This window comes from Rhipicephalus microplus, chromosome 4 (assembly GCF_043290135.1).
Source record: "Rhipicephalus microplus isolate Deutch F79 chromosome 4, USDA_Rmic, whole genome shotgun sequence".
Classification (NCBI taxonomy): domain Eukaryota; kingdom Metazoa; phylum Arthropoda; class Arachnida; order Ixodida; family Ixodidae; genus Rhipicephalus; species Rhipicephalus microplus.
This window is the reverse complement of record NC_134703.1, coordinates 5,942,003-5,969,771: the sequence shown is the minus strand read 5'-3', so window position 1 is coordinate 5,969,771 and position 27,769 is coordinate 5,942,003. Positions and strand designations below refer to the sequence as shown.

The 27,769-nt window shown below is 43.1% G+C and overlaps 1 protein-coding gene across 1 annotated transcript; it reads left to right on the top strand.

Annotated features, from left to right (window-relative positions):
- The first annotated feature begins 578 nt into the window (after positions 1-578).
- Positions 579-27,769, top strand: LOC142814109 (neural cell adhesion molecule 1-B-like). The gene is made up of 8 exons (XM_075892044.1): positions 579-582; positions 2,312-2,416; positions 10,336-10,701; positions 18,657-18,767; positions 19,587-19,793; positions 20,716-21,012; positions 25,608-25,958; positions 27,399-27,769. The coding sequence occupies exons 1-8, from the start codon at positions 579-581 to the stop codon at positions 27,767-27,769; spliced, it is 1,812 nt and encodes a 603-aa protein (XP_075748159.1).

The following is a 27,769-nucleotide window of genomic DNA, read 5'->3' as shown; positions in this document are numbered from 1 at the left end:
TTGATTAAGCAACAAGTTTCAAAACATCTGTACAAATAATATAGGCAGAAACGTATGTTGAACGGTCGCATGTGTTTCGTATAACCTTTTGCTCATATAAACAGCTGAATAGCTAGTACACCCATTCGAAGCGGTAAGCTGAAATATAGTGCTAGCGCTAGTGCTTGCGAGGATGGTAGCCCTGGATAGTGCTGCGTAGAAAAACTTAAGTGCATGGCTCGCTTGTATTTACAATTGACACTAACCCGATGAAATGCTTGTGGCACGGCAGTACATATGTAATGTTTATAAAAGTTAATGGGCCACAATGCAACCACAAATGACATTTGGCTAACTGTATATCTGCATAGGGTATTTTTCCAAAAACAGTTCCGAGACCTCGCACGCGCCCTAGGCTTGATTCCTGTTGGGACAGAATCTTACATCTTTTGCATTCGTCCAGTCAACGATTCCGATGTCGGTTTGTCTTAACGCTCTGGACTTCGATTTGCGAACGTCTATTCTCGCCGTTCCTCGGTAGATATGTATAAACTATCGAGCACCTGTTCCGCACACCTGCATATCACGGCCCGGGGAATATGGGTATGTGACAAACGTGTCAGAAGGAAAGGGTATGGTGTCATAAGCGATTGACTTTGCCTATTATACGTGCCATGACTTATCGTACATACTCGTCAAACCCTCTTACCCTTACATACTGATTTTTGTCTACCCCAAGCTACGACTGATCACGAGAGCGCCGAGGCGTAGGCAGGCAGGCAGGCAGGCAGGCAGGCAGGCAGGCAGGCAGGCAGGCAGGCAGGCAGGCAGGCAGGCAGGCAGGCAGGCAGGAAGGTAGGAAGGTAGGAAGGTAGGTAGGTAGGTAGGTAGGTAGGTAGGTAGGTAGGTAGGTAGGTAGGAAGGTAGGTAGGTAGGTAGGTAGGTAGGTAGGTAGGTAGGTAGGTAGGTAGGTAGGTAGGTAGGTAGGTAGGTAGGTAGGTAGGTAGGTAGGTAGGTAGGTAGGTAGGTGGGTGGGTGGGTGGGTAGGTAGGTAGGTAGGTAGGTAGGTAGGTAGGTAGGTAGGTAGGTAGGTAGGTAGGCAGGTAGGTAGGTAGGTAGTTAGGTAGATAGATAGATAGATAGATAGATAGATAGATAGATAGATAGATAGATAGATAGATAGATAGATAGATAGATAGATAGATAGAAACGTTCAAAGTGTCTGCAGGAGGCAAAAAACACCTAGAATTTGAATAAATACGGCGTTCCTTGAAACCCTTCACATGCGGCACACGAGTGCAACGGCCGAGAGCATGATAGTAGGAAAGCAGGGATCACAGCGGTGGTGAAGGCGCGAATACATTTTGAGCATTGATGTTTTTCTTATTGCAATATAAACACTCCTCATTTACAAGTTCACAACTTGGGAGGAACGTCAGCATGATTGATAGATTGATATGTGGGGTTCAAAGTCCCAAAACAACTATATGATTATGAAAGACGCCGCAGTGGAGGGCTCTGAAATTTCGACCACCTGGGGTTCTTAAACGTGCACCCAAATCTGAGCACACGGGCCGACATTTCCGCCTCCATCGGACATGCAGCTGCCGCAGCCGGGATTTAAATCCGCGACCTGCTGGTCAGCAGCAGAGTACGTTAGCCACTAGACCACCGCGGCGGGGCACGTCAGCATGATCGTATTCAGTGGTTAGAGTGAAAGCGGCAAAAGACCGTGAGTATATACGGATATTGTATTACACAGTGGCATACGCACTGAGGAATGCCGATAATAATAATAATAATACTAATAATAATAATAATAATAATAATAATAATAATAATAATAATAATAATAATAATAATATACCTTGCGTCGTTGTGTCTCCAAGAATCACGATATGAATCTACTGACCAATAGCGAAGCTACTCACAAAGCTAAGCGTGAACGTGAGGGAAACAAGTGAAACGCTCGGAAATTCGGCAGGCTAGTTTGGCAAGTTTAGAAACTATGTTTAGAGTTGTTTAGAATTTTGCAGAAAAAAGGCATACTCTGCAGCGTTCAAAGTTTGGCCAAAAGTATGCCAAGGCCAACCTCGGATGATATCGATCGCTTCGCACAATTTTGACCTCATCTGTTTGCCTTACACCGGAATGAAGAAAGAAATGCTAAGAATGAAGTCAATACAAACAGCAACTAAAAAATGAATCTACGTTTACAAAATTTGACAGACCATGCTAGAAGCCATGTTTACCTATGTTAGCTGCTTTAAAACGCTGGCAAAGTCATCGCCTATTTCATTTTATCTTTGAGAATGAGTTCCACTCTTTTCAGGTGCACTGTGCCGGTACTCGCCAATTCAGAAGGATGATGTGGAGGCGTACTTCCCTGCCACTCTGTCGATGTGCCTGCGTAGAGCCTCGTCTGCAGAGGACGCAGGTGTCCACGCTTGGCTGGTGTGGACACACATCTGGGATGGTTTACTTGCTCATTTAGCTGCAAGCAGTAAAAAAGAAATGAATACTGGACCTTCCTTCATTTATGATGCTTTTCTTGTTTTGAGGATGCCTTAAGAGTACTTTAGAATAAGTGAGCTTTAGTACGTAAAAAAAATGTTTGTCGAGTTGCCTAAACGCTGGTTGCAGTAAAATCAAGTAAAAAAATGAGGGCTGTTGACCAAGTGGGGGCCAAATGGTAGCTTTGATTTCTTGATTTTTGGCAGTGAAAGCTTTCGGAAAGAAAAGTTTGAGCGTGGTGGCAAGGAAGCAACATATATCTTACAACCGAAAGCAAACGTTTGACCTTAAGGTGGACAAAGAGGGCATACGAAGTTCCACCCGAATGCTGACTTACTTTCTTAATTTTCCTTACGTGCTTTCTTTCGCATTTGGCATGTGTCACCCGGCGCCCTGTAAAAGCAGTAAACGATGGTCGGTGCCTGCCACTTTTTTGAATATCCCTATCCACTTTTCACTACTTGCTAGAGAAACCCTTTGGAGGATTTGTGCAGTTTGTTTCCTATTCGCGTTCGAAAACACAGCGCACTGCATGTTATGAATGACTGCTTTAGAAGAAGAATGAAGGGGGTTAGGGGATCCGTGAGCAGCATGCGACGTAAATGACGCGTCTATATGCGGAGACTGAGAACAGATTGCCTGTTTATTTCTAGATTACCGATAGGCATACGTTTCGGTATCACGCTTGATTCTAACACAAAACTGCAGAATTTGAACATTGATCAAACTATTTGCTGATAGATTACGGACTATTTAGAATCAAGAAAATGGGAAGTAGTTTGAAAATGATCATGTTCACGATTAGTTTCTGTGACACCAAGAATACCACATGGTTCCGTATTGGACCCACTTCTTAACACCGTGTTTATTAATAATATTTCATATACAATAGGATGTCATATCAGAATGTTTGCTGATGATTGTATTTCGTATACTGAGTTGGCCCACCATGCGAATCCCCCCCCCCCCTACAAGATGACCATATTCACTTGGAAGTGTGCGCAAGAACAATGACATAGTACTGAACACCAATACATGCGCTCATGTCGGGTTTACTAAAATTTCGATAGGTTCATAAATTAACACTCCTTAAACAATCAAGTTACTAGAAAACAAGACGAATACAAGTGTTTAAGTGCTTTGTTTTCTGGAAACGGAGGATGGTCTGAGCACATTAGCACCGTTGTGAGCAGAGCTGGGCAAGCCCTTGACTTTTACAAAGAAATGTTCAACATGTAAATACAAAGCTCAAATAGGCCGCCAATTACGCTGACGTTAGACTTGTACTGGAATATAGCTGTCCTATGCGGAATCCGTCACGCTTGTGCGCATTCAGCCAATCACAGCAAGATTTATACTGGAAAATTATGACGCACGTGAAAGCTCACATTGTATGAAGAGATACCTTAATTAGCAATTCTTCGCAAGATCAAATGCGTCATTGAAGAGCGAAACTTTTTCACTCAATCTATAACATAAAAAACAAGAATACATGCTTCAGAATATATAAAAGCAGGTAATTATCATTCTAATGATCACAAGTATAAAAGACAGCTTGTCTTTGTAAAAAGGACTGACCTTTTCAAATATACTTTTTTTTTCCTCAAGCGATTGCCGAAGAGAATATGTTACCTGCCGATTTTGTTGGAAGTGGGGCTACGAATGAATTGTATGTAGGTTTATGTCACCCGCAATAGCGCCAAAAATATGAATATTGTTCCAAATATTATACAATTATTCAATAAATCATTTCTTTACGTGTCCTGCACCAACCATGTTGTCTTAGTGCTGGAGCACGCAAAAATAAAACAATACAAATAAACAAACTCAATAAATAAACAAAAAGTAATACAAATAGCAGTACATTACAGACAGTTGTGAGGAAAAGAAATCAAATAATAGGAGAGTAAACGCACAGACAAAAAGAAATAACCACGAAATGGGAACAAAAAAAACAAGACAAGATTTATGGATTGAAAAATAAACGGGAATATACACAACTACGTGAAGATCTGCCTAAAAGACTCATTAGGAAAGCATTACCTTTAATATAGCATTACATTTTATTATTATTATTATTATTATTATTATTATTATTATTATTATTATTATTATTATTATTATTATTATTATTATTATTATTATTATTATTATTATTATTATTATTATTATCGGCTGGCCCGTTTCCAGTTCCCTCCAACAAAAAAGTTTGAGTGTTCGTGCCTAATGCGCAGCCGATGTGGTGACGTAAGGTAAGAATCTATAAACATTACTGCTCTGGATGTACTGCGACATTTGCTTTAGGTGAAAAGAAATTGGCATCTGTTTCATGAGATTTACAAAGATGTCTGTATTTGTCACAGTAAAAATTCCTTTGCCAACATCCCAAGCATTCGTAGATGCTGGGTACGTTGTTTTTATGTTGACCCAGAAAAGGTGCAACTGAATTGCATTATATAGTTAAATCAAGTGCTAGAGTGAAGCAAATGCTTGTCTTATGAAATATTAAGTTAATATTTAGAGAAAACATCATTCATACTTAGAAAAGAAGCCCAAGAAACTGAGAGCACACAGAAAGACACAGAAGTGAGGAATTACGTGCCTGACGTTTGCTAAATCGAAGGCAGCACAGGAGAATTATGAAAGACCGGTTAGTTAACATTCTTGGAAAGGTCTAGTTCATGATAGTAAAATAAAATCTAGCTGATTAGAATTTTTGAGCATAGTTTCTTCTATAATTTCTTGCGCTTATTTTCAAGGAGGAGGAGGAAGGAAAAAAATGAAAGGCAGGGAGGCCAACTAGACACACGTCCAGTTTGCTACCCTGCATTGGGGGAAGGAGTGATGATATTAAGAGAGAAAAAACAGAGGAAAGGTGAAGGGCATCATTTGGTCACATACGAACTTGTCCATTGTACGCCTATAAGCGAACACTTAGCCCGGTCGACTTTAGAAAACCTAGCAACGCCCGCGTCGCTTTGCTGACCTGCGAAGCGTAAAGCCATGAACCGAGGATCTTCTCTTCGAAAAAGGTGTATTATCCAGTTTTTTTAATGTTTCACGTATCATGTTGCGTGCTCTCGCAAAACGGTTACATAAACACAGTAGATGTTCTATTGTCTCGCCACCATCGCACTACTAACATCTGGAGCTATCCGCCATTCCTTTGGGAAAAGAGTACTCCTTCGTGAAAGCTACTCCTAACCACAGGCGGACAAATAATGTTGCATCCCGGTGGCAGAGGTTTGATGGAACTTGAAACTTTCTCGATGGGTCCACTTTATGTGGGTGGCTGTTCCCTACACTGGGGTCACTCAGCTAAGTTTCCGACATTGTGTTAGCGAATGATTGGAGGCTCCTTGCAGCGTCGGTTCTCAACAAGGGTATTGGGGTTTTCTAGGCGTCCTCATGGGTGGATTGGGCAGCATCATCAGCAAAGTCGTTACCGACGATGTCACAATGTCCTGGTAACCACTGAAACACTACATCATGTCTTCTCGATAAAACTTCGTGAAACACTTCCCTCATTTCATTGAGTAGTTGTTCATGCACCCTTCTTCGTAAAGCTTTGTCGCCCTTCTGATCTCGCGCTGTAACAATCGTCATGTCATACCAGCTAGCACAAACCACCACGCTTCTAAGCTGATTGCAAGTTCTGAAGGGATGCCTTAGAGTCGCAGAACACAGCCAATTTTTGAGGCAGGGATTCCGTGATATAAAGTATAGCAGCACGTAAGGCGACAAGCACCTCTGCTGCTAATGTTGTCCTGTGGGACACATTGAACTTGGTTCGCCCGGATGACAAGAGCACCTGCGGAGCTGTCAGCCGAGACCAATTTATAGGTGTAAATGTGGGTACATTGGCCGTAATTTTTGTTAAGATTATAGCGACAAAGTCGCCTGTCGCAGGAGCACTGTTCAAAGTGGTTATTAGACCAATAGCGTTAAATAACTGCTTTAGCTGAAATTAGGCCGTTGGTGTCAGTGTCATTGGTTGTGAGAGAAATATCGTGTCTGTGACTAAAGAATTGAGAAACTTATAAATAATAAAGATAATCAAAAATTGTGGTTTGAAGTGAGAATCGCACCCAGCGTCTCTGAGTGGCATACCACAAAGCCCCAATAATGATTGTAACTGCTCTAGAAAAGTAAAAAAATACAATATGAATGTCGTGTAGCTGAAGAAGTCTCCTTAGCACAATGTGCGGAAGATTCCTGAAACCGCACGGGGAGGTAAACGAAGTAAATTGCATAACCAGTGGGTGCTTTTAAGCTGCCCACCCATTGTGGTCTGTGCAGCTGCTCAAGTACATGCGGGACTTTATGTACCAGTAGTGGGTCCTTCGCCAATTAGCAAAAAGAATAACTATGACGTAGTTGGCACTTAGCAACGGTTTATATCATGCGGACAATGTAGAATACATTGAAACAGCCAATGTTTATTGCACAAATACTGTTGCTTTCACCCAGGCCTTGAGGTGTGCATGGATAAAAAAAATGTGCATAGGGCCCGTTTACGCTCCTGAAGGCAAAGCTTGAGCATCCAGGGTTCTTAATTGAATTACATATTTAAGAAATAATGAAATATTTTAAACTAAAGCTATTTGTAGAGTAGCATGTAACGTACTAAAAAGACAGATATATAGAAAGCTTTTTATTGTAAGCATAATAATCAGCGAACGCATATTCACTTTTTGTTTATCTATTTAATCCTAATGTTAGCCTTAACCAGGTCTTACAGGAGTAGGTTAAAAAAATACAAATTGGTCACTATACATATGCACCTTTCAATCGAAGAACGAAATAAATAACGATCAAAACAAGGAAAGATAACGACAAGACGACTAAATAGGACTACATATTGCAAAAAAAAAACTTACTTGCAATAACGCTACAGTTCTTCTTCTTCAAAACCTTGATACAATGCTTCAAATAGAAGTATTATGTGCTAAATATTTCAATAATTGTTATTTCTGTTAGCTACAGATTATAAATAACTACAACGCTATGCTCAGTGGACATCACCACAAGTATAGTACCGTCACTAAAAGCCTCTATACCACGTCCATGCCGTTATATTAATGAATACTGACAGCTGTATAGTGTAACGGTCAATAAGGCGTCAGAAGAACAGGCCACACGTGGAGACATGGTCGACATGCATATTGAAATTTGACTGTCCTAGGTAGTACGAAAGCATAATATGCTTAGCTAAGATACGTCTGGTGAGCGTGCATTTTGTATATTATTCAGAATACTAACAGCTAGTGGCTAACAACACGCAAGTGCAGCGAGCTATCTACAAAAACAAAACACCGACAAACACGCATTGAGCAGACTGATTTGACTAAGTTACTTACATTCTTGAACTCGCAAAGATGGTATCAAACAAAGTAAACGTGTTGTACTCTGCGTAACGACAAATATATTTATTTTGTTACAACGAGGTAATAAACAAATAATATGGCAAGTGGGATTCAGTTCCGGACATAAAAGAGAGATTTTCGAGAACTACACGGCTTAACAAAACGTTATGAATAACTTTTTGTTGACACGTATGTGGGTGAGCACACACGCTATTTACGTGCATGTGTGATCAGTTTTCACTCTACTATATTCAACACTCGACACTTCAAAAAGCGAGCCAGGTGACGAACTAGGCTGATATGTATTGGGCAAATAAAAAAAAACTACCTCTCACTGTCAAGTTGTCAGTTTGAATATTGTTCCCGAACTGATGTTATGAAGCAAAACATGCACCCCCCCCCCCCTAGATGCAGTGGAGCCTTTGAGAGGGTTTTCGATTTTCCCGATCAGCACGCTACACCGGATGCGGTGGTGGGGGACAACTATAGCAGCATGTTGTGATCTTATAACAGCTTTTTCTGAACAAAATAATTTAATGTTTACCTGCCTGTGTTTCACGTTCTTCACCATCCGGACCACGAGAAAAAAAAACGCCAGGCCTGCGCGTAATGCGCAGCACAGTCCAAGCAAAACCTTGAAGAGCAGCATTTCATCGCCTTTTCTGGACATTCATTGGGTAACTACTGCAAGCACACTTGCTTGATGCCCACCAGGTAATTATAATAAATTTATTTGGGTAGTAGGCCGGCATTCACTTTGCTATGTTCCGCTAAACACTTGCTAAATCCGCTAAACACTTGCAAGCAATTTTGTGCCAATTATTCATGCAGTGGCTGACGACGATGAGGAACTATGGCTGTAGTGGGTATGCGCCACAGTTATTAGGGGCACAAGAAGAAGCTTTTGTAATGGGTTGTAGCATCGGACGACCCATTCGTTATGCCATTCGCATTGTGTGACGAGAGCTGGTTGTTCATTCACTATATTAAAACGCTTTATAAGTCGTATCATTGCGATTACATTCCCGACATCAAAACTCCCTAAGGCAAGTTTGCCAACATGACACAAGCACCGGCTTGGCACAGTGGTAGAATACTGGGCTGGCACCCAGTGGACCCGGGTTCGAGCCCCACTGTGTCATTTACGCTAGGTTTCTTTCTAATACGTGCAGTGTGGTTACGGACACCAGCAACGGCAGTGGTGGCGGCGGGCAACTACGGTGGCGCGTCACCCGAGTTGTTATCTCAAAACAGCTTTCACTGTAAAAAGCAAACATTTGCGTTTCCTACCTGTAATAAATAAAAAAGCAAACACAAAAAACGTAACTAGCTCTTTAAGATTTAACTAGCACTTTTAAATAACAAAGGCAGGGACAAGCACTTTACCGAACTCGTAAGTGTGCTGAAAATGAGCATCATTTGATTTAGTGAGACCATCTAGGTAGATGCCTTGAAATGGTGATAACATGGTGCCTTTCTGCAAAAAAGTCTAGAAAATCTAAAAGCGACATGAAAAGCAGGATTGTTAAAAACTACGCTTGACAGTGTTGACGGAAAAGAAGTTGTGAAGTCATTTCGGCTATGGCGCTTTATCGTTCCCTTAAAACGTACGTCAGCAGAACGCAAACGGCCAAAGCCTAGATGACCGTGGTACCTCTTAATCTCCCGGAACTTTCTGCTGATGTGAAAAAACAAGGACAGAGCATTTCTGCGGCTCAAGCGCTTTATATTACTGTGCCCTGTAAGTGCTGAACCGTAAAGGCAGGAAACAAAGAAGCAGAAGGCTGGGCGGTTAAATTCATTACTATAATTAAGTGAAAATGGTGACGTTCTCCAGCTGAACAAGTTATTACAGAGTTTAATTATCTGTAAATTAGCAAATAAATACTCCGAATAAACGTGGTACTGCAGCGTGGTATTGCTCTCACTGATAGATAATATACTCTCTCTCTCTCTCTCTCTATATATATATATATATATATATATATATATATATATATATATATATATATATATTCAATAAGGTTCTTTAACAAACCTAACTTTATTTTTTTACTTCCAATGGTTTCGATCGGTGAACCAGACTTCGTCAGGGTTTGCGAACAAGTGCGGCGCACTTGTTCGCAGAAAGAGAGAGAGAGAGAGGGACAGAGACCACCACGGAGGTCTATGGTCCTGGTGGCCTACTGCTCGTTCGAAGGTCACGAGATACAATCCCGGTTATGGCAGATGCACTCGACGGAGGCGAAATGCTAAAGGCTGTTATTGTACTCAGATGTAGGCAAACGGTAAAATTTTAAGTGGTAGAAATTTCTGAAGGCCGTTACTACGTATCTCGCAATCATGTTAGTAATTTGAGGCATTAAACACCAACAACTATTAATACTAATATTACGCACAGCCATTAAAGCCATCAACGAAAGAACAAGTGAAACAAAGGGGTCCTCCACCGCCTTTTTTTTTCATTTTTGTGCAGGGGTCGATCCCCGAGGCACTACTGTTCTGGCGACGGACGGTGGGCGCGCCGTGATACCGTGCCTAGCGAAGCTCCGTGTCGAGAGCCGCAACGATTCGGCGGTGCTTGTACGCTGGTTCCGTGGCGGAGACAACAGCACCGAGCCTTTCTACAGCCTCGATGCACGGTCGCGCAGGGGTGGCCTCTCCAAGGGGCACCACACCAGGGGCGAGGCATGGAAAGGCCGTTCTTTCTTCTCGGTACTCCAGGAGCCTCCCAGTCTGAAGGTAAACCGAGTGGACTACGCTGATCGAGGCACGTACGTCTGCGACCTGCTCTACGCCAGCGGCAGGAGATACAGCGCGACCGTCGCTCTTGCCGTGTTCGGTAGGTATTTCACTCGTTAAAGTTTTTCGCAAATGTCAATGTTAGCCAGTAATTGGCTACAGCCTCAGAACACAAGTATTACACGGGCAATCTTGATACCGATCTGGGCAGATCTGAATCCCAATCAGATGCTGCTACAAGTTCACATTTAACACGACACTAGAATCGAAAACAATTTTTCGCACAATATTTTTGAAGTACAACTTCACAATCCCCCTAACACCTTTCTTACACTGACACCACGCTCAGTGATTAAGAAAACGCGGAAAAAGAAAATTGGGGTTGACACGCCACCCTGATATTTCCGTATCAAACGCCGATACGTTATAAAATTAGAGAGAGACTACTGGGTCCAACGTAACTTCTAATAGACGACGAAGGTGAATGACACGTCCAAACATGATAATCATGATATCCGTGTCATGTAAAGCATGACTACACGCTACGCTCATAGCGTGCTCGTGGCGGTTTCGCTAGCCCCATAATACTAAATTTGGTATCACGTGGTGTGAATAGACGACGAAGGTAAACGACACATCCGAACATGATAATCATGGCATGGAAGTGATATACGGGATAATTTACCACCGCCTCGTAACGCTCTATTGATTTCAACGTAACGTATAAGCCTTCCTCATTCGTGCTTCGCATACCATAGATTCCCACTCTACGTGGGATCAGGCAATTGTTTTCTTTCTCTATGGTGCAATGAAGGCGTAGGCGCCATATTATGCTGAAATGTTGTTTTAAAAGTGATTGTATTCGCTTGGTTCTGTCACGCCAAGCACCTTTCGTAATTTTCAGATGCGTGTTTTTTTATACAGACACATAGATGTTCGTGTTGCTGGTTTTTGGTCGTAAACGTGAATTTCCTGACTACATTTAGTGATTATTCCAACAAGAATTCTAGGGTACACATCAATATTGTAAATAGGAACAATGAACATTAAATTCCTGATACGCGTTGTACTTACACTATCAGCGGAAAAATACTTAAGATATGAACAGAAAGCGCTTAGGATGGCACTATTACACAAATGAATGGCAGACGTACCGCAGTTACTGGGCTGTGGTTTGTGGAGGTATTATTTGTATCTGACTCTAATTCCTCTGCAGGAGTAACATAACAGCCTGATATATTGCACCGTAGCGTGCGGTATTCTGTTCCTGACTATTCGGCGGGTGAAATATATCTAACTACTCGTGCTAATTTCATACAGGAAGCCCTCTATTCAAGTGTCCGTCGCATCTGCTAGAGTGAGTGACGACGTACAGTAGTGTGCAGTCTGCATCAACGTTAATCCTGAAACCAACATGAGAGCTCTCTTTTGAAAGCTACTGATTCGCATGTTTTGAATAGGAGTAAACTGCAGTTTCGCGATAACTTTATATTTACAATATCTACACAGTCTACCCCGTATGCAAAAGCGGTGTAACTCCTGTATAAATTAAAGTGGAACGAGATTCCATCAACCCTACTCCGGGTGCGTGTTACGGGGAGCAAGCGAAGTTATGTTACATAGACCAATACAGTATACCACACTCCATACCACTGAGGTCTCTCTTGATGCAAGCCAAAGAAAGGGCGTCTTAGCCAAAGAGAGAGAGAGAGAGATAAATAGAGAGGAAAGGCAGGGAGGTTAACCAAGCCAAAGGTGCAGCCACACGTCGCTGTACTCAGAAACCGGAAAAGAAGACACGACAACCCGTCTTCTAAACAAAGCACGCAGGCGCCGATCGACTACCGCGCGCGCCGTCGGGATTGCCGCCATACCAAAATGAAAGCAGCAAGAACCACGTCATCAAATATTCTCGACACTGCGAGGTCGTAGGGCATAGTTTCTTACAATATTTACTAGGAGGAACTCTGGCGCTGCTATCATGCAGCCTCTATTGGTAATACAGGTAATATTCATCGATTTGCCTAACCTTCGCTCTTGCGGCTTCGACCGCTTTTGGGGTATTGTTCAATTTTGTGCGCTTGTTTCAGAAAAAACGAGAAGATTGTCGTGAACTTCAATGAATTATTGATTGATATGTGGGTTTAACGTCCCAAAAGCACCATATGATTATGAGAGATGCCACAGGGGAGGGCTCCGGTAAATTTGGCCACCCGGTGTTTTTTCAACGTGCACACAAATTTGAGCACACAGTCCTACAGCAATCTCGCCTCCATCTAAAGTGCAGCTGCCGCAGCCGGGATCTGATACTGTGAGCGAATAAACCGGTTCCTCACAATACTGTGACCTGTTGGACAGCAGCCGAGTACCTTATACAATAGACGACCGTGGCAGGGCGTGTGAACTTCATCACCCGATTCGTATTAATGAGCCCAAAGCAGTTTAGAAGGGTGAAGTGAAACTGTTGAAGTTTTCAGGGGTAACGCTCCTCAAGTCGTGGGTCGTGCGTCCGCAATGCACGTAGTAGTAGTAGTCATCGTCCTAGTAGCAGTATAGTAGTAGTGTGTCGTATTTTAATAGTAGTACGTAGCCGCCTCCACAGCCATACTAGAGGAGTGGCACGCGCACTGATTTGAATTGAGAAGGAAACCCACGCACAATATTCATAAACAAAACATATTTGTTTCTGAATAAATAACCTACAGAGACGAATATCGGCGTCTTAATTTGCAATAAAATTTCCCTTGAATTTGATGCTGACTAAAAAAAACTAGTATCAGAAGGACGCATTTTTAGCACTATTTTATTGCTACGTTGAACTCGCTGGGCATAACCTCCTTGGTTTTAACAAGGTTTAGCGAGTGTTGGGCCGCAGTTCCAATAACTAGAGGTGGCAAAAAGTGGGAACTAGACACGAAGCGCAGGCCGTATAAAAATGCGCGCGTGCCGCTCCTGTAGCCGAGCTGTGCCACATCTCGTTTAATCCTTGGAATGTCTGCTGGATGGCGGTACTTCTATATGATGAAAATATGCGAGACGACGGTACTTTAAGTGTTCACTACATGGAAGAACGGATGGACAGACGCACGGACAGAGAGGCAGACAGATGCACGGACGAACCGATGGACGCATGGATTAACGGAATCATGGTTGCTTCAAGCCATCTCATCATCATGCACTCCGTGAATATGCTGTGATTTTCTGAACTTCATCTTGTCACAAAGTGGTTGCAGGGCACAAGGAGCCGAATGGAACCGATAAAAGGAAGCTTAGACAAATCCAAGTACTAACTATCATGCCCATGCTGGCTGAAGCTTGATGCGTTGCAGCTGCCGCAGACGGTAGCTCCAGATTTTTCTCCCGTACATTATTGTACTCGGCAATAACTTTCTGTGGCAGCACAGCTAAAGCTACGTGGGCAGAGCTTATGTACATGTGTTACTACACCTATGGTTTGTTTTTGTCCGATTTTGGTTTCGTAAGCGCAACCAACATGTACCTTTTCGCACGATCACCATGCAATAAATCTTACATTTATTTGGGAGGCTGTGTATAAATGTTCATTTTTAAAAGAAAAGAAGACGAAGCTTCTCTGAAGCGTTCAAATTTATATCATGAGAATTCGGCAGATTCCACGTATATTGGTATTGACGTTGTGCGAAACATGCGGACAAAAGATGACCGTGCTTCAATTTTTTTATTGAGCAACGCGTCATGAAATGACGCTGAATATTTGTACAAATGTTACGCGCACTAACATATTTTGAAGCGTCACACGTGTTTATATAAGCAAATGTTTGCATTTGAGCAATGATGCCAACTGGAACATGCGTATAAGCAACACCAGAAGCTGATATGAAGCGCTGATGCTCGCGAGGATGCTGGCTGTAGACACTGCTACAAAATTAACTTCAGTGCATGGCAACTAATCACCATTTCCGTTAACCCGACTTGACTGCTGTATCAAAGAAGTAGTAATGTTTATAAAATTGGGTACACATTACTGCAACCACTATTGACTTTCACGAAATTAGTGTCCATTTGAAAAGTTGTTCCGAGGCCTGGCGTAGCTCTTTGGTAAAATGCTTCGTTGCCACGCAGAATTAATGGGTTCGATTCTAGCTAGAACCCTGACATTCATTCTTTGCATTCATCGGGTAGGCGCTACCGATCTCTGGTATTTGGTATTTTTTGACGCAGGCTCATTAAATTTGCCTATGTTTTTTTCGTCGTTCCCGGGTAGATTCCAAGTGTCAATCACCTGCAACACATACCCGCATACCAGCGGCACATACCCACACGTGGGTATGTGCCACTGTCTGGTGGGAAGTGTTTGACAACGTACGCGACTGGATTGTGACATTATTCATGTATTGAACAGCGCATGATATTCGTCAAACCATCTTACTCTCCCATGTAAATTTTTGTTCACGCCAAGTTAGGGGGTGACCACGATATCACCCAAACGTAAGCGGCTAGATAGATAGATAGTTAGATAGATACATTCAATGTCGCTGAAGTTCGCTAAGAAATGCTTCGCATTTAAAAAAAAAAAGGTACGGCCGAGCAGGTACTGGGCGATCGGAACAACGTAACGCCAACAAATATTTCCTTAAATTTCAGTGCATACTTGGTCGGTATCATTGGTTTACTTCTTTTAGAGATGCAAGAACATTATGGAGACGCTCACGTTATCTTTTATGGGACGCGAAGACATCGATGGGAAGCAAAGATCCTAATTTGGCACTATACTTGGAACCAATCAGTCATGAGCGGGCGTCTGAAGTTCACAAATCCAAGTGGGTGAAACGAAATCTTTACTCGGCCAAGAACGTTGTTTTTGCACAGTTAACAGTTTAATATACATGAAGGTGTCTTTTGCCCAGGCAAAGCGTAAGTAACGACTCCCTCTGTAGACACAGACGGAAGTAATGTCATGGTGTGCAAGCGCTAGAGCTATAATATCAACAATATTGCGCAGCTTAAACACCAACCTCGTATGTAACGCTATTCAGGGAAAAGGTTATTGGTTTTACGTACAGTTTTCAATCACACTTTCTTCCAAGCATCTGGTGTCGCTGAAAGCTGGCAGGTCGCCGGCGTCACATTCAAGGCGGTTATACCGATTAGAGTCCCACTTTCGCTGATGATATCACTCGCAATAAAATTCTGGGTGATTGCATGCACGGTAAACAAAATATTTCCCTTTGCACTACTGTCTTCATTTCTCTCTACTCGGTGAACACAGATCACCTACCGATCATCGTTCTTTACCGGGAAGGAAAAAAGGTGAAATAGCAGCAGAAAACCAGAAAACTGGAAATGGCAAGGAAAGAAAATCCTGCATGGTGTAAGCTTCCTAATAATAATGCGAACAATCTTGAACATAATTTTTACATGTTTGCTTTTTATATTTTGCTTTATGCTATGCAGTATACAAAAGTTAGCGTTCGTGGACTACATGTGAAAGCGTAGTGAAAAACGCCAGGCCTGCGCGGCAGGCACAGCACAGTCACAGCGAAATCTAGAAGAGCGGCCTTTCAGAGCCTTTTCCAAACACTCACTCGGTAACTACTGCAAGTACACTTGCTTGATACCCACTAGGGCATTAATAATCAATTTTTTGGGGTAGTCGGCCGGCATTCGCTATACTATTTTTTGTCATTCTTGTGAGAAGTGTGGTATTCGCTAAACACTTGCGAGGAATTTCGTGCCAATTGTTCATGCAGTGGCTGACGACGTTAAGGAATTATGGCTAAAGTGGGCATGCGCAACAGTTATTAGGTGAAGAAGAACAAGCTTTTGTGATGGGAAGGAGCAATATACGGCCCACCTATTACGCTATTCGCATTGTGCAATGATTGGTTGTTCTTTCGGTGTTTTAAAACGCCTTATACATCGTATTAACGCGATCGCTTTTCTGACATCAAGCCCACTTAAGACAAGTTTGCCAACAAGTCACAAGTACTGGCATAGCTCAGTGGTAGAATACATGGCACTCAGTGGATCTGGGTTCGAGCGCCTCTGTGCCTTTGGTGCTGTTTTTTTTCTAAATTCGTGCGATGTGGTTAGAGACACCGGCAGCGGCGCACAACTGCGCGTGACTCGAGTTGTTATCTCATAACAGCTTTCACTCTAAAAAATCACAGCATATCCACGGAGTGAATGATGATGAGTGGGGCGAAGCTTCCGTCCGTTCGTTCGTTCTTGCTTCCATACGTCCACACGACCATCCATGCGTCCGTCCATGAGTCCGTCCGTCTGCTAGTCTATCTGTCTGTCCATCCGTACGTCCATCAAGTGAACAATCCAAGCACTGTCATCTCCCATCTCGCATCCCCTGTGGCACATATTCGCTCTAGAGCGGGTATGTGCCACCGGTGGCTACGTACTACTACATACATACACGGAATGAACAGACCCACGCTTTAAGGAGCTTCACCCCTAAAACGGGTATGCTGGGACTTCGTAGCCTTGGCTATGCTGCCACAGAAATTTGTCGCCGAGTATAGTAAACTTCGTCGCAGGCGACCTGATCGCGGAGCTGGGAAATGTCCAGTAGTTTGAGTGCGCTGAATTTCGACCTACTCCTAATGCGGAGCGCGTCGTATAGAGCTCTCTGGCGCTGTTAAAAACAATAAGCTGAGTGTGCCATAAGCTCTCTTTTGCCATTGCTGGCGTCTCAGAACAACAATATTTTCAGACTTGGCAGAAAAGTAGTATTCTGTAAACTATAGTTGAGCTGCTGGTGACACATTGTTTTTTTACACCTCAGTTAGTAGTTCCATTTGCGCACGATTTCCGAATTTCTAGAGTGCCCTTGCCGGATAAATATGCGGCCGATCGCAGGCACCTCAGTAGTAAATGTAATGCAAAACGGCCAGCTGTAATCTGGTATATACTGCTTTGCTTGACGTTGCACCCAGGGTTACCAAGCGAAGTGACATGGTTGTGCAATTCACTTGTGTGCATGACGTGAATGGGCAGTTTCGCGTGACAAAAGCGTAGAAACCACGCGATAGCGTCTAAAGGACAACGGGTATTAAATTCAAGTTCATCATCAGCTTCACGTATATTACCAAGCAATTACATATTCACCAACCGTTGAGGGTACATTCGATGACGGTGTTTCCGCATACACTGCCGTGTAGCAAGCCACAGGAAATTGCGAAGCCCATCGGCTCTGTCATTTTTCACTTACTGTCACTCTTGCATCTATTAAACTTTTTTACACAAATAAGGAGAAATACCGAGGCACAGAACACAGTTGGAGCCTTCTGGCTTTTCCGATATTTAATTGCAGACGCCTCGAGTGTGACCGGTGCCTTCTTGATGGGTATCTGGAACGACTTTCAGCTAGATCTATGCGTCGCTGACAAAGAAGAAAGCTGCAATGTCATTCCCGCTGCTTTTGCTCTTAACAAGACTTAGCGTCATGTTACGGCTCAAAACCATATTGCTTTCTCTAGAGATAAATGGCGCGAAGCAACTTCCGAAAGTGGGAGCACGACAGAATAGACAAAAACTGAAACACTTGTTCTTGTGTAGTAAACGAGAATTGAAGTCACTTGTCACAGATATGCGTTTTACAGTTGAGAAAAAAAAAAGGACTTTTTCAGACATGAAACAATGAAAACGTGTGCCAATTAGAGCGCTACGCACGCTGAAGTGTCAGAAAACAACCCACGTTTTCGCAAGGTATAAGGCTCATATGATATGATATGCTGGTGCTTTATGTTGGTATGATATCGCTGCTTTCTTATGTTCACAATCCCGTTAAAGTCTGAGATACGTCGTGTTCTTTTTGTAATTTAGTGCGAGTGAAAGCGCTCCACAGTGATTATTTCGGTAACCTAATATTGGTTCTTTGCCGGTAACGATATACAGATAGTTATCATAATTGTATAGCTAATGAAAAAGAATCACTAATAGAAAGCTTTGTTTTGTCGTGAATACCATTACTAACGTAGCCGACATATACTTAATGACGATGTAGTTCTTGATCACATGATATAAGCTTGCATTTATAATTTCATGTACGTTACACTTTTCCAGTACCACCAACCGAATTCGTAATCAAGGATGCTAACGGTAATATTGTACGAGATTTGGTGGGGCCATACACCGAGAGTGAAAACCTTTTCCTGGTGTGTGAAATAATTGGAGGTAAGTCACAACTTATGTGTCGTATTTATTTATTTAGCAGACTACCTAGCTACTATAGGGCTCAGTATTATGATCCAAAAATAAATTTTAATTTATGAGTTCCGAATAATCATCTGGGAAACTTGCGAAGTTTTGCTGTAGCAGTCTATCTTCGTAATTGTTAGAACTCTTATAATATTTTCATACTTTTCGATATTTTTTACGGTTTGATTTCTCCATCTTTTTCGAAGTTTATTGTTGAAGTTAAGTTTTGAGAATGGTTGAAGTAATTGGTAGATTTATTTTAAGCATAAACCTTTATATAAACAATTCTTTCACTCCTGAGGTACGGAATATCTACGCCTTCGTTTTGACTATAAACATTGGGTTCGTCTTGTATTATATGTCTTAAAAATTAAATATTATTTTCCGAAACGGTAATGCAAATATGCGTAAAGCTGTTGCGAGAAGAAGGTTGAGTGCCTGCGCTTCAATTTTAGCCAGCTGAAGATTTTTAAATTGCCCATAAAAATAAGCATGATAAACGTAATCCTTAATACAAAACGGCTGAATCCAACCACCCTATTGAATCTCGCGCTAGAGCTCTACCTAATAGCTTTTAGCCTGCATCTGATGGGGCATCTTGAATTTTAGCGAAGTTTTGCTGTAACAGACTCACACGTAACGTCCTCCGTGTCATAAGATGTGCCGACGCCAAGTTCTTTCTGCCAAGTGTTTCTGTGTGCAAAAATGTGCAACGCATGTCGTGTTATGGTTCCTGGTTAATGAGGCATAGATGCAGCTTCACACCGTGGCGTTGTCATGCGAAATGCATCGCAGGAAAGCCGCGGTTCCTTACTACGTGGCAGAATAATCTGGGCGCTGCGGCGAACGTGAGCAGCGTGGTGGAAGAGGACGACGTGCATCGGACGTTTCTTCGCATTGAGCCGCTGCGGCGTCACCACTGGGGCCTGAACGCCACGTGTACGGCTTCCATTTTGGACGGTCTTTTCTCCAAGTCCCTCTCGGTTCACGTACTCATACACCGTAAGTATTGAGGTTTATGTAAGCCTTGTGAAGCAAAAAGTAACAAAAAAAGAGAAGTGCCTGATGCAGTGCTTGATTGCTTCCTTGGCAGAGCAGTTGTTTTGAACAGAAGTATTTGAAGAAAGGGCCACTTTTATCGCACCTAAGATATAATACATCCGCTCGGCACATTATTGGTAGATGTGTGAATAGAAAAAAATAATTGGAGGCAGAATTTTTGATAGGTTTCTCTTAAATGAAAGTACCAGCAGATGTCCGCTCGTTACGCGTATGTGTACACTCGTATCGAGGTACTTACGTTGCAACGTTCTAATGATATCAGCATCATTATTACACAACGCTTCACTTTCTATATCAAATGCAACAGTCATTCAGTCAGTCATTCAGTTTATTCATTCATTCAAAATACAAAATTCGTAGAATGTAGTATGCAGACGAGGGTCCCAAAGTCAAGCGACTGCAGTACAGTACTAGTATACACGATCATTTGCTTGGAACTCGCGGCATTACGATCAATTATCAACAAAATAAATGTAACGGAAAAACCACGTTGCATTACAAATGGCTGAGGCTATCGTGTTATCAGGTTCGTTATATATGTCGACAGTACCTAGAATGCTTCGCTGTGCAGGGCTCTCCTATAAACCGGATCAGTGTTTGATAAACACGGAGAAATTTTTGTGTTATCTTGCCACTGATTTTTTTTTCGAAAATGGGTACAGTCATCTCGTTTTTTCTCTGAAACCAAGGAAGTCAGCACAGTTTGAGAGAAACATACAGTAATTGTGTGGGAAAATTTTGTATTCTCCAATGCGTAATTAGCTTCCATTGTATATCATAAAACTTAGCATCTAAAACCGGTGCCATCCAAATTCTGTGGTAGGATAAAAATTAAAACTGAGAACACATGCACTCTTCCCAGTGCCGCCTGCGAGCACCGTAATAACGGCAAGCCACACGGAACTCTACTTCGAGGAGCCGGCCGAATTCGTGTGCACTAGTCGAGGATCACGTCCCGCGGCAGAAATACGGTGGTTTTTGGGCTCGAGTCCTGTCGAACCGCTCCTGTACCGCACCACGACGGACGGCAATGTCACCACGAGCTTCGTGCTAGTCACACCGACGAAAGAACGCAACGGAGAGCGGCTCAAGTGCGTCGCCTTCAACAAGAGTCTGCGGGGCTCAGAGTTGTCGTCTGAGACGCTGCTAGAGATAAAATGTGAGTACACCATCATTTGACTGGTGTTCGCTTCCCATTGTTCCCAAGTTCTTGGCTGGCAAAAAAAAAGTTGACCTCAGATGAGGCATCTTGGTTATCAGACGGAGGTGAATAAGGTGGGGTGCAGACTAGTTTTAAAGCTTCGGCCAGCCAGTATGCGTGAACGAAATATGGGAGGACGGAGGGTCACTCCTCACCTGAGGAAACTATTCAGCTTTCCTTCAGAATGATTCGAGGCGGACACGAAATACACGTCAATCTATGCCTTCACTCTACGCCTTGCCTTCTTGCGTAAACGCCTGCCAAGGGAAGCCACACGCGCCTATTCTTGATAGCCCTAAAAAGGACAATCTCATAAATATAATCCCCATAACAACCCGCACTTTTCCCTGTTTTTTTTATGCTTTCCTTCGAAATCAGCCAAGCACGCTAAGTAGTGACACCACATTATTTTTTTCGTACCAACCAGTGGCACATCTAATAGGTAGAACAAATAGCCCATGGCACCCTCCCCCTGTGAATTTTCTTCGCGATGGCATACAAAGCGGAAAGGAACCGTTTTAAAAAGGGGGCTCCCCTCACCCCAGGAATAAGGAGCTGCCTCCCCTTCCTCCCCTTCGAAATAAATGGCTGCCTACTCCAATGCGCTAGCTGAAAGATTCTCTCAATCGTACGTATTGCGTTGCGGTTTCTGGATATAGCGCACTTCTTATTAGTAATGATAATGTACATATTTGCGTACCTCACGGAGTTTAATGAAGCCCTCTCGATTTCGCAGACGTGGAGGTCCCCAAAGGCTGGCCTTCGATAGGTAACATGCATTAGTTAATGCACCTAACCAAGTTCTAATAATAAATGCTCTTCCCACTTAGTCCGATTAGACGTTACCATTACTCAATCACAAGCGTAGTTAAATAAATTATTGTGAATAGCGTGAAACTAACGCCATGAAGAAACGCGGCTCGGCAATGCAAGCGCTGTCCTGTTTGTTTAATTCCCGGCCTTCTGTTGGTTTTGCCATGTGTACAATCACTATGAAATACCAACTGTACTAACTCAGCCACCTCCATTATTCAAAGAACAGCAAAAACAAGGCAGGATATATGTCTAACAACCAGTAATCAAGACTTGCATTGAGTCATATTGTCTTCTTTAAGAAATTACGATATCTCTGTTGTTACCTTTTCTTTGCTCGACAAGACTAACAAGGATAGCAAACAAACAGTATCAACTTTAATGCATTGCTAAGTTCATCAGGGTAGACTCGACATGAGTGCAATTCTTCTTTCAGTCGACATTACGTTAGGCAGAAGATAATGCAACTGTTAGAAATGCTAACACACAGCTGCTTTCAAAAGGACCCTACAACACTTCACAAATTTACAACCTTGCTTATGATTAAAAATCCGTAAAAAGTGGTTGTGTCAAAACATAAGCCCCACAGAACCTCTGCTTACGAATTTTTCATCGCAAGCATCTATTTCTCCATTCTACCATTTTTGAACAACCATGCTTATTTGTCACAAGTTTAGTTTTCTTCATGATGTCATTTTCCTCTTTACGACCGACCTTTCCTAACATTACTGAATAACGTTATTAGGCGTAAAAATCTTTTTTTTTCAAGTGTAGTAAAGAAAACTACTCTAATGTCAGAATGAGCAAGCCTGGAAGTGCATCAAAAGAAGTACGTGCGCGAACAATGAATGTTTTAAAAGGCGAGTCATAGGGTTCAAGTGCGCGTGTACGTATGTTTCCCTAATGCGCACACAAGTGAGTTAGTGCAAGCTTTATGTGTATCATGCACTGAGTAGAAAACCATTACTCATCCTAATCATGTGGACTAGTAATATAAGCCTATACTGCAAAGCAAAGCTTGATTCTATGCTGAGTTCCTTGGCTTCATATAATGTAAAGTTGACATATCCGTAGACAGTGCTTCATAAATCGCACATGAAGGGGATATGAAAGAAATTGTGCGAAAGATTGCACGGTATGTAATCGAGTATGTGAGATGCGATTCATATGACAGTGTTTGTCATTGTGCCATCCAGTTACTATTTTCATTTTATACCAGGGCAAAAGCACCAGCGCAGAACATAAAGGAAAAGACTAGGATTCACGAAAAGTTTTAGCAAGGTCTATCATTGTCAGTTTCTGCTGCATTAACTTATTTACTGTCTGCGCTTGAGGGTATAGACATTAAGTGAAGAACATGATTGAAGAGTAATGAGGTAGATTAAGCAGGCCTTTACAGCAGCAGCGTTCGATGAACCACGAAATGAAGACGAAGGAACATCGCCCAACCACGGTGGCCTAGTGTGCGGGCACCTTAGAACCCATTATACTCGGCGACAACGTTTCTTGGCACTGAAGCGAAAGCTACAGAGGTGATGCTTTCGCACATGTAGCACTACGTGAAATAGTCAGTACTGGCGCGCGTCTCGTAACGCTGTGGAAAGTGACGGGGGGCGCACCGTCAGGGTTTCACGAAGACGCAGACGCTGCTTAGCGTTTGGGGTGCACGTAAAAAGCACGAGTTCCTCGCGCGTTAAGAAACGCTATATCACTACGAATAAATTAAGGCGAATACGACTACCTTAATTCAGCGAGCTGCGTCCTGTCTCAAATAGCTCCACATGAAAAATAAAGGTGGAACTTCTAAATTCTCTCGTAAAAAATGGCAGCATATCCGCTGAGTGAATGAAGAAGAGTGGGGCGAAGCATCCGTCCGTCCATTCGTTCTTGCTTCCGTCCGTCCATGCGTCCGTATGTGTGACCATCCATGCGTCCATTCGCGCGTCCGTGCGTGCGTCTGTTCGTGCGTCCGCACGTCCATCTGTGCGTACGTCCCTGCGTTCGTCCATGCGTCCTTCCGTCGGTGCAGCCATCCGTGAGTCCGTCCATGCATCTGTCTGTGTGTCCGTTCGTCCATCTATTCAATACTCCAAGTACCACCATCTTGCATCTTTTCATCATATATTCCGCATATAGAAGCACCGCCATCCAGCGGACATTCCAAGGACTAAACGAGAGGTGGCACACGCACACTTTCTTACGGCTTGCGCTTTGTGTCTAATTCCCACCGTTAACCACCTCGAGTTCACGGTATATACTAGTTCACTGTATTCATGGCACTGAGGCCCAACGCTCGTTAAACCTTCCCAAAACCAAGGAGGTTGTGCCCAGCGAGTATAACGTAGCAACCCTTTCTTGTCAGATAAGGCTCAATGTACATGCCAATGGCTGCTAAGGGGGAATGAGAGACAGGAGAATTCGGCTTTTAGTTAACGCGCACGCTGCGAATTTTTTATTGTTCAACAACTCACAGAAGAAATCTCTCATCGGTACCACCTTGTAGGTCAAAATGTAAGACTGGTTACACACTACGACTACTACTACGACTACGAGGAACGAACGGGTGCCGTTATAAGGAGCTTCTCCCTTAAAATACGAACGCTATTGTCTAACTATACATTCACTGGCGGTATATATAGGGTCCCCGCGATATGGCTCCATAGCCTTCGCTCCAATGCCAAAAAAAGTTGTCGCAGAGTATAGCAATGATTTAAGAATAACAGCGCACGCGCAGTGCCTGAACAGTGTTAGGCCGGTGCCTTACTGAACGCCATTGCCTAACTCGCATAGTTTGGTTGAATTATATAATAAGAAATGAATGCCATAATCCATACACTCATAGCATTTTTTGATATCCATTGTGAATGACGATATAATACTGCTAATGAGCTATGCTTGGTGTGCGCAGTATTACGTATATTCTTGTTCCAGCAAACGTGGCCACGTGCTCTCTGAACCAGTGGTGAGAGCAGTTTTGTTGGATTCGGCAACTCACGGCTAGCAACATGAGCGACTCTAACCTAACACAAAACTTGTAGCATAAAAAACGTGAATGTATAGTGCACGAAACACATTTTGTTACTTTTTATCGTCTAAGTAGCACATGGCTGTGTGCCGACTTGCTTATTCACTGACTTGGGCGTTGTTATACAGCGTTACTTTTATATCGATGAAAATCAAATGTATGGCACATGACGCACAATTTCGCTATTGCCGTTGGTGTCACCTTCTTTATGTCATAATTTTTAACTTCTTTCCTCACCTGGTCTGTCCTATGTGCAAGCGAAAGCAGCTGACAGGTGCGTCTAAAGCAGAGATGAAAAGCCCTAGCTGGCTCCCTCGTGCAAAGGAGCATGAAAGGGTAAAGAAGGGGGGGGGGGGGGGGTCAATAAGTAAGCTCTGGACACAATTGTACAGTAGGGATCGCTGGCGCCTGCGCTAATTCTACTTAGATCAACAGAAGGCTCATACCCTTGTACATGCTGCTCTCTCGCCGCTTACTTCCCGTTGAAACGACAGACAGCATGAAAGGTGGTTCAATGCCTGGAAAAGCCGCATTCCTTTACGTCCGCGTTTTGATGAGTGACGCTGGATTGTAGCGTAATGCAGTTGGCTGCTAGCGTTATAACACTTAAAATTGTTGCTATAGCGTTTATTGCTGTGGCCTTGCGGTGAAACTCTGACTTTATAACCACTTACTCAATCGCTTGTTTTGCTCCTTCTATGGACTCAATACGCAGACAAGCCCCAGGTTACTCTGGAGTTTGGAGCGGGCCTCAAGGAGTCGATGATCTACGAGGGCCACGACATATTCTTTGTGTGCAATGCGTCCGCCTATCCCAGCATCACGGACGTCGTGTGGAAGCTTAACGGCGTCCCTCTGGAACAGCGGCACGAGCAGCAAAGGTTTCTGCCGCAGCAGTCGGCCAACACTTCCAGCTCAGCCTCGACGGCTCGTGGACCGCTCATCGTCAACCAGCGCTACCTGGTGTTGCGCAACGTGCAATCTCCCGACTCGGGAAACTACTCGTGCACAGTGACGAACCCCGAGGGAGTGACCACGTCCAAGACCCTTCAGATACGCATACAACGTGAGTATGTCGTCGATCACCAACGCACGTTCCGAAGTACTTTTTATTTGCTACAATGAGGACTATCTGAACAATCGCAATCATGACTTTTCCACCGCCCATTGCGATTGTTACCGATGCTTGTACAGCACCAGAAAAAGAGTGTAGAATTTCAGGGTGCATTTTGTCACACAAAAAATCATACCTAGTTTGCGTGTCTTTCCTCACTTTACGCACGTGAACTTGGTAGATAAAAAATAACGAAAGCGCTGATGACACCAGTTTCTTGACAAGAAAGTGCCGAGCACAGAATTTCAAAACAGGAAATGCAGGAAATTTGGATAGCATCTATCTTTGCCTGAGAGGAAAACATTTCGAAGTGAGCATTTACTTTCAGAGTTCACTTGGAAGCACTACATTCAAAATGGGCCCTCGTTTGGAAAAATTTTATTCACAGACAGTGTACGTCAATTTCGTAATCCATCGTTACTTCCGGTTGCTACATCCTGAAACTAGAGTTGCACTTGACAGACCTAAATTTTGACAGCCACCTCCAATCGGCCAGTTTATTGTGATATGATCGATGTTTGAAGAATAAACTGAACCATTGTTTTTATAGACTACACTGCAAGTTCCGATGACAATTGTAATGTCAGTGATAAGGCCCGAGTACTGTGCCAATGCACGTTGAAAAAAAAAACACCAGACGGTCAGTATTTCCAGAGGACGCAGAACGGCTCCTCTCATAACTAAGCTGTGGTGGTGGGACTTACCATGCCTTATATAAAAAAATTAAAATCACTCGTGCCTCTCGCAGGTATTCAGAATAGATTGTAACGAAACAATTAATGATATCGATGTCTCACTGAGTAGATGAATAACCTTGGATTATGTTGAAATAGTGTATATATCCTGCTTCTTCAAAGTAGGTATCAAATTGCATAAACGTTCGGCACATACTAACCAAGGAAAACACAACTGCAATAGTCAGAACACTCTGTTAACATTACTTCATTAGAAGAGTTCAGTCAAAAGTTATTAAAAAAGAAGATGGAGAGCATAAGTCACAACATACTAAGACACGGAAGGGAAAGTGAAGGAGCCGTCAAACAATAGATAGATAGATAGATAGATAGATAGACAGATAGATAGATAGATAGATAGATAGATAGATAGATAGATAGATAGATAGATAGATAGATAGATAGATAGATAGATAGATAGATAGATAGATAGATAGATAGATAGATAGATAGATAGATAGATAGATAGATAGATAGATAGATAGATAGATAGATAGATAGATAGATCCTCCGGTTTGTCCATAGTGAGAACGTGCTCGTTGGACAACATTTGTGCGAGGAAGATTCGCTATATCAACGTTATGGTGGTACACGGTGGGTCTTGAGAAGCACGTGTACCCGCACATGTGTGCCCTTCTTTTTTTTTCGCATGCTGCAGATTCTCCTCGGTGTCAAAACCCACAGCAGCAACACCATGCCAAGGTGGTCTACACGGCTCCGTTCGAGGAAGTCACTCTGTCATGCGATGTGGAGGCTGACCCCAGCACCAACCTGACGTTCCGCTGGTCCATGAAGGAGAGCCACAGAGCTTCTATCGCCACGGCGTCCTTGTCTCCTGGAGACGCAGTGCTACGAGAGGCGGCGTTCGCGCGTGACTTCGACGGCATGGCTCGAGCGTTCGCGTCACGCAGTGTGCTCACTTTCGTTCCTCTGCCCGAAGAGCTTCACTCGACCTTCCAGTGCTGGGCAAAGAACCCCGTTGGCATCCAGAAGAAGCCTTGCCTGTTTCGCTTACTTCCGAAAGGTTAG